Source organism: Phalacrocorax aristotelis, chromosome Z (assembly GCF_949628215.1).
Source record: "Phalacrocorax aristotelis chromosome Z, bGulAri2.1, whole genome shotgun sequence".
Lineage (NCBI taxonomy): Eukaryota > Metazoa > Chordata > Aves > Suliformes > Phalacrocoracidae > Phalacrocorax > Phalacrocorax aristotelis.
In genome coordinates this window covers 51141438-51157854 of record NC_134311.1, presented here as the reverse complement: position 1 = coordinate 51157854, position 16417 = coordinate 51141438, and the positions used below count along the sequence as shown (strand labels likewise).

General features: G+C 39.9%; 1 protein-coding gene across 1 annotated transcript; it reads left to right on the top strand.

The window, feature by feature from the left end:
• The first annotated feature begins 7716 nt into the window (after positions 1-7716).
• Positions 7717-15852, top strand: LOC142050615 (monocarboxylate transporter 13-like). The gene is made up of 4 exons (XM_075079462.1): positions 7717-7918; positions 11715-11858; positions 12980-13786; positions 15647-15852. The coding sequence occupies exons 1-4, from the start codon at positions 7717-7719 to the stop codon at positions 15850-15852; spliced, it is 1359 nt and encodes a 452-aa protein (XP_074935563.1).
• Positions 15853-16417: the final 565 nt, after the last annotated feature.

The following is a 16417-nucleotide window of genomic DNA, read 5'->3' as shown; positions in this document are numbered from 1 at the left end:
TTTTACATTTGTGCAGTTCATTTAAATAAGAACTGCACTCCGGAGACTTGTTTCCCAGGTTTTATATACACTACAATAATATTAAACAGCCAATAGATAGATACATTGTAGCTCCTCTGAAAGCAGCTGTGTTCCAATTGAGAAATCAGTGAAAAACTCTGGTGGTGGAATGACTTTGAAATCAATGGAGCTGAAACCATTCACCGCAGCAGAGAACACAGTCATTAATTTCAGTTTTGAGATTATTGAGAAAAAGGTGTTTTGAAAAGCACATATAGCCAGCCTCTGTTTAAACCATTGCCAATTTTCTTCTACAAGCCTAACAGAAAAGGCCAGGACACAGCTAGCTCCATGAATTATTAAATAATTGTTTATGACTCAGTTGGACAGAATTTAAGCATAATCTCCTCTTAATCATGAATCACTGTTATCCTCTGAAGTATGGATGTTCCTGGCAGATTCTCATTTCACTTCACACCAAATATCTCTTTTACCAATCTACCTATGAATGTATTTTGCGCTTACTCAAGCACTTAAATTGGAAGCTAGCCCTTGGACTTGGTGAAAGCTGAGCTGACAAACTAGATCTGAACAGAAGTGACTCTTCTTGCCACCTGGAATAAACTGTTTTCTCCAATGTATGGATGAAAACCTGAAAGCTCTCTTAGGAGTATTCTAAAACACTTGAATTCTAAACAAGGAACAATGTAAGTATTTATAGAAGTGCAGTCTACATTTTCTTCTCATTTCTTAAGGAGAAATGAGAGAGGCTTAGATTTAATTTTGACATGTAAAATGTGGAGAACAATAGCAGATTAGGGAGAAGTACTGTACAAGCTGCAGGAATAGCATAAAGATTCCATACATTAACAAGAAGTGAAAATAATATTTTAGCCTGATCAGCTGAGCAGAAGCTGCCATGGTAGTAATTCATAATAGTAGTTCTGGATAACCGAAACTAAATGATATGACTAAAGATTAATTGTATGTAGTAGGAAGGACTGCAGAAAGTCAACATTCACTGTACTATCAGTAAGACCATTCTGTTTTTAAGCCATGGTCATGACAGGCCATGACAATATTCCTTTGCACATAATTTCCAATAATTTCAGTGAATATACTATTAAAAAAATAATCTGATGGTCTGACCAATTAACTATTCCAGAGATCATTATTTTGTCCATAGGGACGAACCTCCATGACTAAAAAATAACACAGTACTGGAATAACGAAAAATTTTTCATAAGAAACTCAATATAGCAAGGAAGTCTTTCCAAGACACTTTACCACAAAGAATCCTGCTCTTGTGCAGCATATTTTGCCAGATAAAAGAAAAACTTTTGAGGGGGTTAATCTTCAAAGGCAGCTTCTCATCCAACTGCTGACTTACTCTTTGGTTCCTAAGTACTAACACATTTCATACATTTTAAATGGAAACAAAGAAGGGGATACAAACTACTAATGGAAATCTTCCCATTTTGATTACATGGCATATCCTTATTTAGCAGTTCCTAGGCTTCGCAGTTTCAAGCAGCCATGTGGGTTTCTCCTCTGGATTAAGCAGCCCCATCTGCCAAGTTTCCTTCCTGGCCACTTTTTTCTGCCTTCTGCATTGTGAAGGCACACAATGGATTTCTCCAAATTAGGGAACTGCCCCAGCATAGTGTTTTGCCCTGCTGGGTTAGGTCACCAGTCTGGTTCACTGGACAAAAGCCCACATGGCAACAGGAAGGTGAGGAAGGGACAGCAGAAACTTTTCTGTCAGGAGTACACACTTAAATACACTTCAAAAACTACCCCATAGTTTTTCTTTGCCATGCTTTTCACTTCTCCAGACCTACAAAACAGTCCTAGAGAATCCTCACAGTGAAAGAAAATCAGAATGTCACCACACAAACTTGCTGATTTCCCACTTCAAGAATGCAAAAAAAAATGAAATATATCTGTTTCTTAGTTATGCAAGTTAACTGACCAATCCGTACATTCATACTTTCCCTTAGCACACAAAAAATACACAGATAACTGATCCAGTCATAAGGTAAGCACAGAAGCATGTAAATAAAAAGATTACAAAAAGCAACAAGCTACTGCAACAACACACCCTCTCCCCCCTCCCCCCACAGCTATTACAATAGCAGACTATGGCCACCACAAGCTTAGTGCAAGGCAAATAGCTAGGAAACACAGAATCAGTTACAACAAACTAGCAGCAAAAGCTGGGAGATAAAAGCTTTACGAGATCCAGGAATATATAAGGAACTGGGGGCCCTTAAAAAAACAAATCACACAACAAAGGGACTGCTCTGGTATGGTGAAAGATTCTGACCGTCCATGCTCCAGGCTTGGGACCTGGAGAGCATATTCAAACTTCCTATCACGTCTGTAGTTGCTGCAGGCTATGGGGTGCTCAGCTGCAGCCAACATGTGTCCAACAGCACAAACAGAGAAGCCACAAATGAATTTCCTATTTGAACAGATATTGGCAGAAATTGCCCCAGAACACTGGGGAGTTTGAGGTTGGCTGACACATCTGAGCTTTCTGGTTGGCCCAGTAGCTGCATTAAATAAAAACTGCAGACAGCAGTCCAAGCCTAGGACAAGTACAGTGCAGACATGCTACAAAATTTGCCTTCCTTCTCTTGTTCCCTCCATCCATCCCTGATTTTGCTTTCTCTGACCGCTAGTCAGGACAGAACTTGTTTTTTCTGAGCGTAGGTGGAGTCAAATGATTTTTGGGGAGGGGAGGAGGGGATTCTTATAAAATCTGGTGGCTTACACGTCCTGAATGAGACAGATTCATTTGTTCAGATAGACTGTGCATAAAAGGAACAATGAGTAAGATGACCTGGTGGTTTGCAGCACAGCTGGGGAATTTACATACAACTGGAAGGTGAAGGAAGAGCTTCATACCCCATACAAGCCTGGGTTACCTGAAGAAGGTAATTTCTTTATGCTATACTTTATTTTTGTTACTTCAAACTGGCTGCTCAGGGCATTTGGCCCCTCTTTTCCATCGGGATATGCTTTGTCAGTAAATTGTGTTACAGATCATATTCATTAGACTGGCTTTTACTAAGATGATGTTAATGAAGTTAGAAAGGAGAATTATATTAAGAGATCCTCTTGAATTTGTGTCTGAAAAGCAGTAGCTAGCACACCTCTATTGTATTTGAAGCTGTGGTGGCGAGAACATCAGCAGAGCCAGTCTGAGTGTTACATGAAGACCAGAAGTGTGACAAACATAGTAAGTACCTGTTCCCTGGCTGTGTAGAAAGACACAGGTGTGAAGGAATTTTCATCATAAATTACAAATAACTTCCATGTTTCTTTCCATCTTTCTTCTACTACAACAATTAAAACACGGTTATACTTGTTAATCTGTTGTCAATTTGTTAAAGATCTTCTTTGTATTTAGTTTTGTGTAGTTGATTTTGCTGAATGGCTTATACTTCAAAGTAGTCAAGGTGGTGGTCCTGTCCCAATATGAGCGTTTGATAAAAGTAGTTTTGCCTTTGTGTACATCAAGTGTGTTTTTCTTCTTCTTTCTTTTTTTTTTTTTGATAAGTCCAAATCCAAGGTGAAGTACCATGCGCGTACTAGAAACCCAAACCAAACCACCACTAAGAAGTCACATTTCTTCATCTAAGCACCGAAAATCTGAATGGTTGCCTTTTTTTGTCTTCTTGGGGAACCTTCTTCTGCGAAGTGCTTAGTATCACCTGCTCACAGGGAGTCCACCCAGCCTCTAAGAGAGTGAATACAGTTATTTGGGGAGCTTTGTGTACAAGTTGCATGAAAACAAGAAGACTAGGATTCATAGCAGCAACAGTCTTTTGCTGATTCCACCATCAAGTTGTTCTGCAATGCGCAGCAATTATATTAAACACCTTTTCTCTTCTGTAAAAAGCAAATCAGAATGTGGAACACAAGATAACTAAGTAATGCAAGTATCAGTCTTCACAAGTTTATATGGCACCCTAAAATGCAAGCAGTCAGACAAGCTTTATATAATTTGTTTTTATTATTGTCTGATAAACCTTCTGAATCATTGACATGAATGAAAGCAGAAATAGCTTGGAGAACTTGTAGAGCATGAATAGAGGAACACCCCCAGTGTCACAGAAAGTGCCTTTGTAGCTATCCAGCTGCAAAGATAAAGGTTGCACTTTTGCCTGCATGTTCTTGCTATCAAATTTTGCCGTAAGGGGAACAATATACTGGCAGGGCTGTGTGCTCTTGCTGATGCACGCACCAAGCACAGACAACAGCATTGTAGCTTTCCTGATGGAAGCCCCTGTCTCACAGGTCATCCATTCCAGCTGCCATGGGCAAGCTTGGAGGTAGGAGGCAGTGGGGTGCTAGGCAGAATGCTAATGCTTCCAGGCACAGCTTTACAGTCTTCGAGGGATCTTGTGAGTGACCAAGGACAACAGAAAGGGCAGTTTCCCTATAGGTTTTTATCTCCTTTTTTCAAAAGGTCATTTTCAGGGGCAAGAAGAGAAAGTGAAGACATTAAAACCTTACCATTTACCATTACTCAACAGATAAGAGCAGAAAGAGATTCTGGGTAGTTTTTTCAGCTTAGTTTTTTCTCAATTACGTGTTTGTAGTAAACTTTCACTTGCAAGTGAAGGAGTGAAGAAAGCAAAGCAGGGCGCCAGAAACACGTCCACCCATTGCATCATCTACACTTTCCTGTACTCTGTACAGGCATTCCAGCAATTCCCTGCAGTATGTAGCTGCAATGCTTTCAAATCTGTAGGGCTCCTGGGAGATAACTACCTCATTAATTATTCAGCAAACTGAAATAGTAATTTCATTTTGGAGTTGCATGTAACACTGTGATCATTAAAAGAGACTGGAGGCTGAATTCTGAGCTGTGACATAACAGATATATTGTGGTCAGGGAAAAGACTGTTCATATAAGTCTTGTGAGCAGTAGGGCCTGATTTATACTCCTCTTAGAGCAGAGTTTACTTAATGAAGGTGAAGGGTGCTGGGTGGTGACAGGAAGTAGTAGATTTTATCACGCCTGTTTTAGTCTGGGTGCTGCCTGATAAGTAGCAGGATTTCTTCTGTCTTGTGTCAGAAATCATAGTTCCTTGCCCAGGCATGTTTGTGCAAAGTGCAGTAATATCAGTATCACTCTGCCTAGGCAGGCTCATTTAGCCTGAGAGTTGCATCTTTTATGTTCTTCAGTGCCTCAAAACAACTCATGACCATGCTACTTGAACCCAACAATATAGGAAGATATGGCTACAGCTTGACCTAGGTTCTGTGTTATCTTATACTGAGCACTAATACAAGTATTAGCATTTTCAACCTCACAACATTCATGACCTTTGAAAGTATTACCAGCATTTGACAACTGAAAAAACAGAGGTACAGTGAGATCAAACAACTTGCTCAAGGTCACCCAACAACTGTGGGAATGAAAACCATATTCCTTCTTATAGACCTCAACCACAAAGCATTCCTCCCTCTTGCGGCTGAGTATTACCTTTTTCAGGATGTTGTCTGAGACCTTGTGCAACTGATTAATCTGTCTGGCTATGTCTGTCATGCAAATGTGCCCAGTGCCACATGTTAGTCCGAAGTTTGAGCCAGACACATGGCAGCAGAATGGTTTTGCTTCTGACCCCTACAAGGGTCTGATGGCTCCTTTCCTCACACCCCTGCTGCCATGTTTAAGGTCCTCCGGAGATCATGTACCTCAGTGGGGCAAATCACAGGACTAGTGACTGCTGCTTTGTACTGGATGGCTTCTAGTGGTATGGATTCCCTTAACCCTCAAGTTTCCCAGCTGCACACAGGGAAGATAAATGTTAGTAGAGTACATCTTTAGCTACCTTTAGCTCACATTCTCCCTCTTACAACAAAACTACTTCCTGTGCCATGCCTTTTTTGGCCTCCTGCATTTTGTACAACATGCCCACTCAGAATTTAGTGTCCAAAAAGAAACAAGAAAAAGCAGGAATGTTTCCCTCCCTCAGCCAGATGCTGTGTCCTCTGTGCACTGTGTGATTACCCCAAGTTTGTCACAAAACTTCTAAGGGGAAATACGCTTTTTTCAGTTATGCATTTAATAAGATGTGCTTGCCTATTAAGGTGTCTTCACAAGGAAGCAGGTGCCCCATTTTGGCAAAGATGCTTTGCACTGCTGGATCCATGAATGCTTATACATGCTCAAATGTTGAGGACCCTAAAATTCTTACACAGTGTTCTTTGCAAGTTACTCACACTATAAAAGCAGTTATATTGGTTCAGGCCAAAAGGGGATGCTTAAGAATAGAGTAAGCATAAAGTGATAATTCCCAGTTTCTGACTACTTGGAGCTTGGAGACTTCCTGAGCTAGGGACCATTTTTAAGTGTTTGGTAATCCTAAATAGTTTTGTACAGTACATATTTACCTAATATTTCCATGTAAAGTTCTAGTGTGCATAGTATGTGGCAGGGAGCTCCGAAGTTTCACAGTATACAAGTAGTGTTCAGACATCCAGTACTGTATCTAATACTGATTCCCTAATACACTCCTCAGAGACCAGAATAACACTCAGTTTCATGCTGAATACCATTTTGAGATTACACACATCCTTTTTACAAAGAGAGAAGACCTGTTGCCACCGGACCTACTAAGTCGTGATTCTGAATTAGTATTGCTTACAACAGCAGCAAGACTTAGTATTAAGTTTATGCATTCTCACTCTTTAGTTGAAGTTGCGACTTCACATGGGATTTTAGACACAAAGTACAAACAGAGAAAACAGGTTTGCAGTATTCCCGGAACTTATGCAATGATCAAATAGATAGTATCAAGGTTGAGAGGATCCCATAGTCAATACCTTCAAATTGAATTCTGTTGTTTTTAAATGTCATGTTTGTATTTGCCAAATGGAAGGTAAAATCTTTCTTTAAGAGGCTGCCACTTCAGTAACAGAAAGTCCACTAAGTTCAGACTTTCAGATAAGTGAAGTAGCTTCCATTTATTTCCGTTTACATGGATACCTAGAAGACTGAACTGCCCTTTTAAGGTTAGGAACCTTTTCTTTGTTTCTACTTCTTACTCCGTCAGACTAGTGATACAACTCATAGGAGCAACTTAGCAAATATGATTTAGCCATGCACACATTTATGATGAGAGGCTAATGGGTACAGACAACTGCCTTGATGCCTTGATGGCTTTGATGGTCATGAAGTTTATTGCAATGGCCAGAGAATGTTAGAAAGTATGCTAGTCTGTCAGGTATTTAATTGTCTAATTGTTTACTGTAATGTATTGGTTTGAAAAGTGGGTTGGATAAGGTTCTTGAAGTTGCTAGGGTGGGTAGGATCCTGGGCCTGTCTCTGAAAATCTGAGTGTCTGCGTCGTCTCTTTTCCCATCATCTTCTGTTTTCATATCTGCATGTTTCTTTTTTCTGCCCTCCTTACCTAAATATTTTTCTTTTCTTGATTTTTTTTTGCTTTCTTTGTTTTACTTTCTACTCTGCTTTCTGTCTCCTGGGCATCTGTTTCCAGGTAATATTTTCAATCAAACAACTGAAATGCATATTGTATTTTCATTTGGTAGTTACTTGTGTAAGCCATTCCTAGAATCTTTTAATTAATTTCTTTAACACAGGGCCTTCTACTAATTTGCAGATCTGTTAAAAATCCTGACCACCATCACTACCACCCCAGCAAAAAAAACCTGAGAGAAGATCTGAGAATTAGAAAGATGCAGGCCAAAAACAGCAATCCACCAGATGGAGGCTATGGGTGGGTTGTAGTAGTGTCAGCCTTCATGGTGATGGGCCTCACTGCTGCCGTCCTCAAGACTTTTGGTCTGTTCTTTGTTGAAATCCAGGAGCACTTTGATGAACTTGCAAGCACCACTTCCTGGATCACATCAGTAACTATTGCCATCTTTCATTTAGGAGGTACGTAGAAGTGCTCCTCTAGCACTTCAATTTGAAGACCTTCATTAAAAAACACCACAAACCAAAAATGTGTAAAGACAGTACTTCCTCCTTCTGCCTCTACTGAAAATTGGCATTTGCTTCCTCTCATAAAAATGTATCCATGCTTTAGACATGGAATGGGTTGATGAGGACTCTGTATATACATAGGACTCTGATTGCCTTGAAGAACTTCATGCACCTAGACTCATGATTCGATTTTCCTGCAGGCTTTGAATCAAACTCATTGGAGGTAATCCTAAGAACTGCAGAGCTTCTTGGATCAAGCTCCTAAACCAGTGTGTGCAAGTTCACTGATCTCACAGTGACTGTCACTTTCCCAAAGTACTTTAGGACATAAGGACCATGGCCCTACCTAGCAGATAAGCCGTTTGCTACCAAAATGGTGACTCTCAGTCCCACTTTCCCCCCACTTCTCCTTTTTGCCTTCACCAAAATCCCCCTTCCTTCCATGGATTGCCAGTTCTGGCCCTCCTTTTTCAGCTTTAGAATGATCCCGAGTCATTGATCTAACAGAAAACTCACCCAGTTAAAAAGAAAAAGAAAATTCAGTTCACTCATAGACAGCATAACGAAGCTACCTGCTACATAGACAGCTGTCAGACCACGCAAGGAGAGAGTAAGGGAAGAGAGACTGAACTATGCCAGCCAAAGGCAATGAACTATGAGATCAGACCAAATACTGCATCTCAACAACAAAGGAGGGAAAAATATAAAACATACTGTGGTTGACTTTTAACTTAATTATCTACAGGGTCCTTTGTGCCCTTGTAAACTGGATGATCCGTCACCACTATGGTGAGGATTCCAAGCATATGCAGGCAGAAACTGTGCAGAATTTGTGAAGTCTGCTCTACATGTTTTCATATAGATATATAGTTGCAATAGGTAAGTATCCTTATGTAATAAATGCTATCATAATTTTGTTTGTGAAGACGCTATATAATTATATGCATCCTACTCAGTCCACACCTATCAGTATTACTGCTTGTAATTACAAGTACTTCCAAATATCACGAGCAACTGATCTTTCTTTGAAAAATGTATTCAGAAGGACAAAACAATAATTCAAAGTCAAAGTAAAAAGGTAAAGCAAGTCATGGGTTGAAAAGATTTTATCATTTCCATAAACTGCTATCCTTGATGCTTGATTTTGCAGTATTAGAACTTGTTTCATTATGACAATAACAATTAATTGAAAAATCAAGGAGAAACCTGCTTTTCCAACTCCTTCACAGACTATACAAGTGAATAAATGGGAATCTATCAATCTGGTTTACAAATTAGACTTATCACTGATGTATTGTGATACTATTTTGTCATTCAGGCATATGAACTAAAGGAGAAAAAAAAAAAAGCCAACACAGGAGGATGAAAGAACTCAAAGTCCTGTGTTAAGTTGTTTTGTTTTTTAATATATACTTACATTATATAGGAATGTATCAAGGATAAAGCATATTAAGTAATAATATCAAGTATAAACCAGCAAAACTGTATTTGCCTAGCCAGGTGTAAGGCTGGCCTATTTCAGTTAAGGCAGCTGTAATTTTCAGCAGAAATTGTTTTTCACCCTTTGAAATTCTACGAAAACAATCCTCTTTCAGTGAATACATCTTGGTGGCCAAATGCCCCAAAACCCTTCTGTATAGCAGTTCATAATGTCTCAGGGTCACTAGGTTATTTTCCTTATCTTCTCCTGCCTTTGCTTCATTTATAGGGACCAGAAGCCTTTCTGCTGAAGATCATCTGAGCCTCCAGTTCTTTGAGCATCTTTCCTGGCCTGGCTTAGTCTTTTAAAAATGTTCCTCTGGGAAACCTTCAGTGTCATTTGGCTCGATATGAAGGATGATCAATGAATTATTAATTTTTCCTATTTGGACCCTTTCAACAGCAGCTCTGTGTCTTATGTGGAAGGAGAGCACATGCTTCTACTTTTGGGGTTTGCACCTTCAAAAGGCTGTTCAATTTACCACAGCAAGGATTCTCCCCATCACACACATAGGCCTTCTCTTGGTACTGATGTACATCTCCCATCACCTTTCTCTTTGCACTGCATTCCCTTCCATTGTTTTTAAGTTTTCTGTGTACTGCCCTTCATCCTTTCAGACTCTGGACCCTATCTATCTTCTCCATTTCCCATTCTGTGGCTTGCTTCTTTCTTCCTCCTGCTACCCCACGTTCTATTTCTGCCTATTTCTTCTCCTCATTCTCTATTTATAAAATTTGCGCTTTGGTAGTATTTCTGCTCCAGCTGTAGATCTTTCTCTTGCCTTTAAGCACTTCCATGAATCTCTCTTGTTATCCTGAGTCTACTTTCCTCTTTTTTTGTTCATCATATATGTATGATTCTCCAACTGTATATGCTTTATCTTGTCTCATCCCTTCCACTACATCTTACAGACCATGACTGAGTTCCAATATAAATTTTTTTGTGCTTATTAAATAATTGTATTTTTGCTGTAAATGCTGATGAGACATTTGGGGTTTGTATAACTTCTGCCATCTGCCTGCTGTCAGACAATGTACATCCTGCAGATTTTGCAGCCATTAATATCTCTCTGCCAAGTTTATTTCACTTGTCCTAGCTACAAAATTCTCTTCATTCTTACCTTACTTAACAAAGATGAAAGTAGAACAACCTGCCCCTACAAACTACTATAAAACCTCCCTCGTTGACTGCCCTCTCTTCATGGTCTCCCCACTTATTTCAGTTTATAAGCATGGTCCTCTTAAACAGAATTTCATTTTATCCCTGCACTCCAATTTCCAGAATATCAATAAATTGTAGGGAGCTGACTCCCTATTTGCACTACGAAACCCCACAGAGAACTGGTGCTGTCGGTGTTGCTTGGGATCCCTCTAGTGGCCGTGGTTATTAAAAAAACCCCAAAACTCTACACTTGGGGTTTGAAACTATCCCTACAGAACATGATAGGTACGGCCTTGATCTTAACTCTGTGATGCTGATGGAAAAATAGCCAGGCAGTATAACTGATCCTTAATTAAGCAAAAATACCCCTAACATTTCCAGTGCTTCCAGACAGCGACCAGAGACCTGCGATTTGTTTTTTGGAATTCCTGCACCAAGTCAGACCTGTACCTAGCACAACTTGGCCCTCATGCGTTGAAGAGTTCCTGGAGTCTGTTGAGAGAAACTCTACCACTGAAATAAAAATATAAGAAATGAACCGCAAATTTCCTGGGAAAATATTACGTCAAAATAAACCTCAATTTTTGGTCCTTTATAAAAACATTTGCAATTCCATGAAGACATGATTTTGCAAAACTCTAGAAGATAAAGGCTAGTTTTCTCCAGAGAGTTTTCATGCCAGCCCTATCAATCATATACTCTCGAAAATACAATTCTTACAGATTAACCTAGAGATTCTATGGCTGGGGCTTCTCTTTCTGCTGAAAGGCTACAGAAATTTCTGTCATGCCACTAGTTGTATGCTTACAAGAAATTCAGTAGACTGTTCTGCAAGGAAGGCACTGATATGCTTGTTCCCTTTAAAAAAGTCCACATGTTTTAAATATATTTTTAACTCTGTCTCTGATAGGGACAGTCATTTCCCTATCAGCAAGGATCAAATTTTAAAGTCTTGATTGACCCTCCCATACAGCAGAATTCAGGCTGTTTGAGACAAACATTATAAGCATATTTGTCCTCCAAATGTTTTATTTGATTGTTTGGTCCTATCGATCAGCTTAATGTTCCTAACATACTTATCTTTCTCCTATTTTGCTGCTGATGCAGCCCCTGTTGCCAGCTCACTATGTGTACGGTACACCCATCGGGCAGTTGTTATCACTGGAGGACTCCTGGCTTTTTCAGGAATGGCACTGGGATTTCTTGGACTCAACATGGTCTGGATGTATGCAACGACTGGCTTTCTACAGGGTATGACTTTATGGCTTTATGGCTTTCTTTCACCAGCAACTCAGAGCCCTTATTTGAGGGCACTAAGTGTAGGAGTTTTAAAATCTGATTTCTATTTTGATTTTATGAGCAACTAAAACCAGCAACCCTCTTTAAAGGTAATTTTCCTCGTGTCCCACTCTGGAAGTAAGAATTTGTGCTAGAAACCTGCAATGACAAAGAAGGTGAATAATCAGATGCTAGTAATTTTCACCTGCAAATTATATGCAAGCAGAAAATGAAAAGTGTTTTATTTTTTACCCAGAGCCAAGCGCTCTGTGAAGATTTACAGAACCTAAAGGGTGCTGAAGTACAAGGATGTAGAGATCCCAAATTTTGTACTTCCTATCAAATAGCGTTTTGAACACAGGCCCAGGCTTTCAGTTGATTCCAGTCCTTTGCTTTACTCCAGATGAAAACAGGCCAGAAAGTTGTCTCCAACAGCTAGCAGATTTTCCTGGAACAGGAAGTGAAGCTGGCAGGGAATAAAATAAACCATTCCCAGTTCCATGCTGGATGCCTGAGAAAATGTCTGGAATTTGAGCCCTTTGGCAGTCCTGGGCTGCAAAATAGTTTCTAGGGAGCCATTAAAATAACCATAAGCTAGAGATGGTTTGAAGTCCACGCAAAGCAGTCAGGCAAGAAAATGAAGAGCAGAGGTAATATACCAGCTTCCTTCATGTCCTCCCTCACTTTCTACCCTGAACACAGCTCAGTTTAACTCTGATCTAGTACCAGCCTTAATTAGGACAGCATGGACACTTTTGAGATCCGTCTAGTTTCAACCACACAGCCACGTGATTTCTCACCCAGTGGCAAACTTGTCAAACCAACATTTTTTTTTCTCACAGTGAGAGTATAATAGTGTATACTTCATACTTCTGCTTTTTTGCTTCAACATAAAACTTATTCTTACAAAAATAAGCCACAAATATACTTTTACACATAGTACAGCTGAGGTCATGCTTCTGCTAGGAACAAAAATGTTTTTCTTTTACCGGTTTTAACTTTGCAAATGTAGGAGCAATGACTGCTTTAATGTCCACCTTCACAAAATGCCTCAATAGTGTCTAACTGGTGCTATTCATATTGGTGTTTTTCAGGACTTGGGATTTCCTTTTCATGGACACCAGCCATTAGCATTGTTAGCCATTATTTCTCCAAGAAAAGAGCTTTGGCCAATGCTATCGCCAGTGCCGGAGAATGTGCCTTTGCATTCACATTTGGGCCATTTTTCCAGTGGTTGATTAGTCAATATGGATGGAAAGGTGCCCTATTGATCATAGGTGGCATCCAACTCAACATTTGTGTCTGTGGAGTACTGATGCGACCACTGGCAAGCAGCTGCCTCCTTGAGGCTATCCATTCTGAAACTGAGATACCACCTGGCAATGGTGCATCTCGGAAAGACAAAGAAGATGAGTCTCCCATCGCGCACAAAACCTTCAACTGGATGCTTGTGAGGCGACCAGATTTTGTACTTTATGCCATTTTTGGCATATTAGCTGCTATGAGTTTTTTTGTTCCTCCGTTATTTTTAGTTCCACTTAGCTACAGCCTGGGCATAGATGAATCGTGGACTGCTTCCCTCCTATCCATTTTGGCAATGGTGGACTTTGCAGGCAGAGTGCTATGTGGCTGGTATGCCAATCTGCATGTCACCAAAACTGTTCATTTGTTGACAATGACAATTACACTGATCAGTACATCCCTGATGCTGTTGCCCCTAGCTAACGATTACCTGTCCTTGGCAATATTCACTGGCTTCTATGGATTCTTCTTTGGCACAACAGTTGCCGTTCACATTACAGTGCTAGCAGATGTTGTAGGCATGCCAGATTTTGACAGTGCTCTAGGGCTTTTCATGCTCATTCGAAGCACTGGAGGTTTTGTGGGGCCTCCTCTTGCTGGTAAGTTGAGATGGTACTCTGCCAAATACAGTTTACAAGAAGAGAGAAGAATGGTAACCCAAACTGAAAAAAATCTGGATCTGGACCCAAAATTTCCCCTTTTTTAGCTCAGGGGTATCTGGACCAAGAAGTATATAAAAACAAAGAGTCGGTTTAATTCCTCTCCAAAATATCTTGCTCCTTCTCTTCTCTGTGGTCTTAGAGATAGCTGTTCTTCATGAAATCAGGGAAGAATGCCAGGGTTCGCACGGTGGTGTTACTGCTTCGTGAATCCCACAGAATCCCACTTGATGGAGTCACACTTGCTATGAAAGCATATCTTTGGTACAAGCCACAGATCCATACTTTCAGAGAAGAAACTGAAATTTGAGACTAGTGATGTAGTATAAATGCTGGTATTGTTGGGAGGGTTTGTACAGGAGGTCAAACTGAACAGCTTGAAACATTAGGCTATGTGAACCTCAAGGAAATGTTCACAGAGGTGCCTGCTGTTTTCAGACAGAATATGAGCTAGCCAGTATAATAAATGGGAAGGCAGCACATAAAAACAGTGGGAAGAGGGAGCAGACAATGAGACAGCACATGGATTTATGGGTTGGCAATGAGACAAAGTCATCTTGGAAAAATGCAAGACAAACAAGCTGCAAGATGTAGGGACTTTACAAAGTCATATGGCAGAAAAAATGACCAATGTGACTTGTAAAATGAAGATCTGAGCCTTCATCCAAAGACCACTGTTCACACACTACAGTGACTTTTGTGGTGATGACACCACTAATAGGTTGCAAATAGGTCAGACTGAATACTGGAACATTTTAATTCACTTTTGAAAATATAAGAACTAGGAAGATTTATAGAGAATTTGAGACAGAACAGTATCAAAAGCACGTTGGGAAGATCTGAATAAAATACAAAGATAACAAGACATTTATATAGTGGCTGGTCACTAGTACTGATTACCTGGGCATCAGTGCAACCCCTTTGAATATGTACGCATGTAGTATGCTTAAGAAAAGGTATAGAAGAGGAGGAAATCCTAAGTGCTTTTCAAGCTCTCCCCTCCTACTTCAAGAGTAAAATCTAAAAGACTTTGATTCAGAGTTCCTTTGGCTAGCAGGACTGTTGTTAGATTGGAACAAAGGCAAGGGAGTACGATAATGTGGACAAACTTTCCAATGGAAGACAGAGCAAGCAGCCTTCATCAGCCCACAAATGAACCTGCCATTGTACCCACAGAGCGTCCGCTACTACCACATATACTGCTGCAGTACTACTACCATACTGCTGTTTTTCCAGTACAGTACACAATGGCATTAGGTATTTTGGTTGTCTTAAAGCCACCTAAAAACAGAGTCTTTTTGTCAACATCTGTGACTCTTCGTAAAGTTACGAACAGGAAAGCCCATAACACTGCAGGCAATCTCTCCAACTATGCCTCCAGCAGAGGCCCCTCCTTTCCTTCTTTAAACTCTCTTGTGCTGTATAGTTATGATCCAAACTACAGCAATGATGACAGCTAGACCACCATAGGGCTACTTAGACACAAAGCTGCATGATTTGGATTTTTTCTGCCATTACCTTCATTATCTGCCATGTTTGAGGTTGGAAAGTGCTTCAAACTGTATAGCTTTTTGGTTTACGAGCAATTCACATTTGGAAAGTAAAATGATACATGAATTGTGTTTCAAATTTTAAAATGCTGTAATGGGGTGATCGTCCATGCACTCATGATATAGAAAACGGCAAAGTGGGTGTGTAGCTAGCATACCCCCTTTGTGAGGGGATACGTTCACACTGCTGAGCTAATTCATATTAGCCTATTTTCTATCAATCACATTGCTGTCATTTGTTTCCCTCCAGGTCTGATTGTGGACATGGCTGGAGATTACAGAGCAGGCTTCTACATGGCAGGAGTCACCCTTGTCCTATCAGCTGGATTTTTAGTTACTTTAGATCAAATACAACAGAGAAAAGAAAAAGGAAGTCAGACGAATACTAAACCAGAAAATTCAACATTACCTTATCCTTCCCTCCATCTCCTAAAACTTCAAAACAGAAGGTACTGAGAACATGTCACAGTGGTGTGACTACGCCAGACACCTTGCAACATTTCAGGACATATGGAAGTGTTCTATTTTCTCCAAACTCAATATTAGTAGTATTTATAAAATTATGTAAGTTTTGGATAGGATAATTCTGGAATGTTTATAACTGACGAAGAAAGTAATTTGTTTACAAGCAAACCACATGAGTAACCATTATAATATTATTTTGATGCTGAAGATGTGTTTTGACTGTACAAGACTTCAGTCCCACAGGGCCATGATAAAGAAACTAGGTAAACTATGGTCTAAATGAAATTATGAAGCACATAAGCAGCAGATGGAAACTCTCCTCTCAAATACAGATTGCAGCCATCACTATCAAATAGGAAGTGGCATTAGCTCGCAGACGTTTAGCTTGGGGAAGTAGTATTCAGTTTTTGCAGTAAAGATTTTGGATGTAAAAGCAAGAGTATGTGAATATAGTTTTGAGCTAAAGGGTCTGCATGTACTGTACAGAGCAGGGCTAGAATCTGATAAATAAATAAACCTAACAAATGTGGAAATTTACATGAATAATAGCATTCAG

Coding starts and splice junctions, on each gene's coding strand:
- LOC142050615 (XM_075079462.1), top strand. CDS start 7,717: ATGCAGGCCAAAAACAGCAATCCACCAGATGGAGGCTATGGGTGGGTT. Junction 7,919..11,714: donor TGCCATCTTTCATTTAGGAG/GTACGTAGAAGT, acceptor CTGCTGATGCAG/CCCCTGTTGCCAGCTCACTA. Junction 13,787..15,646: donor TGTGGGGCCTCCTCTTGCTG/GTAAGTTGAGAT, acceptor GTTTCCCTCCAG/GTCTGATTGTGGACATGGCT.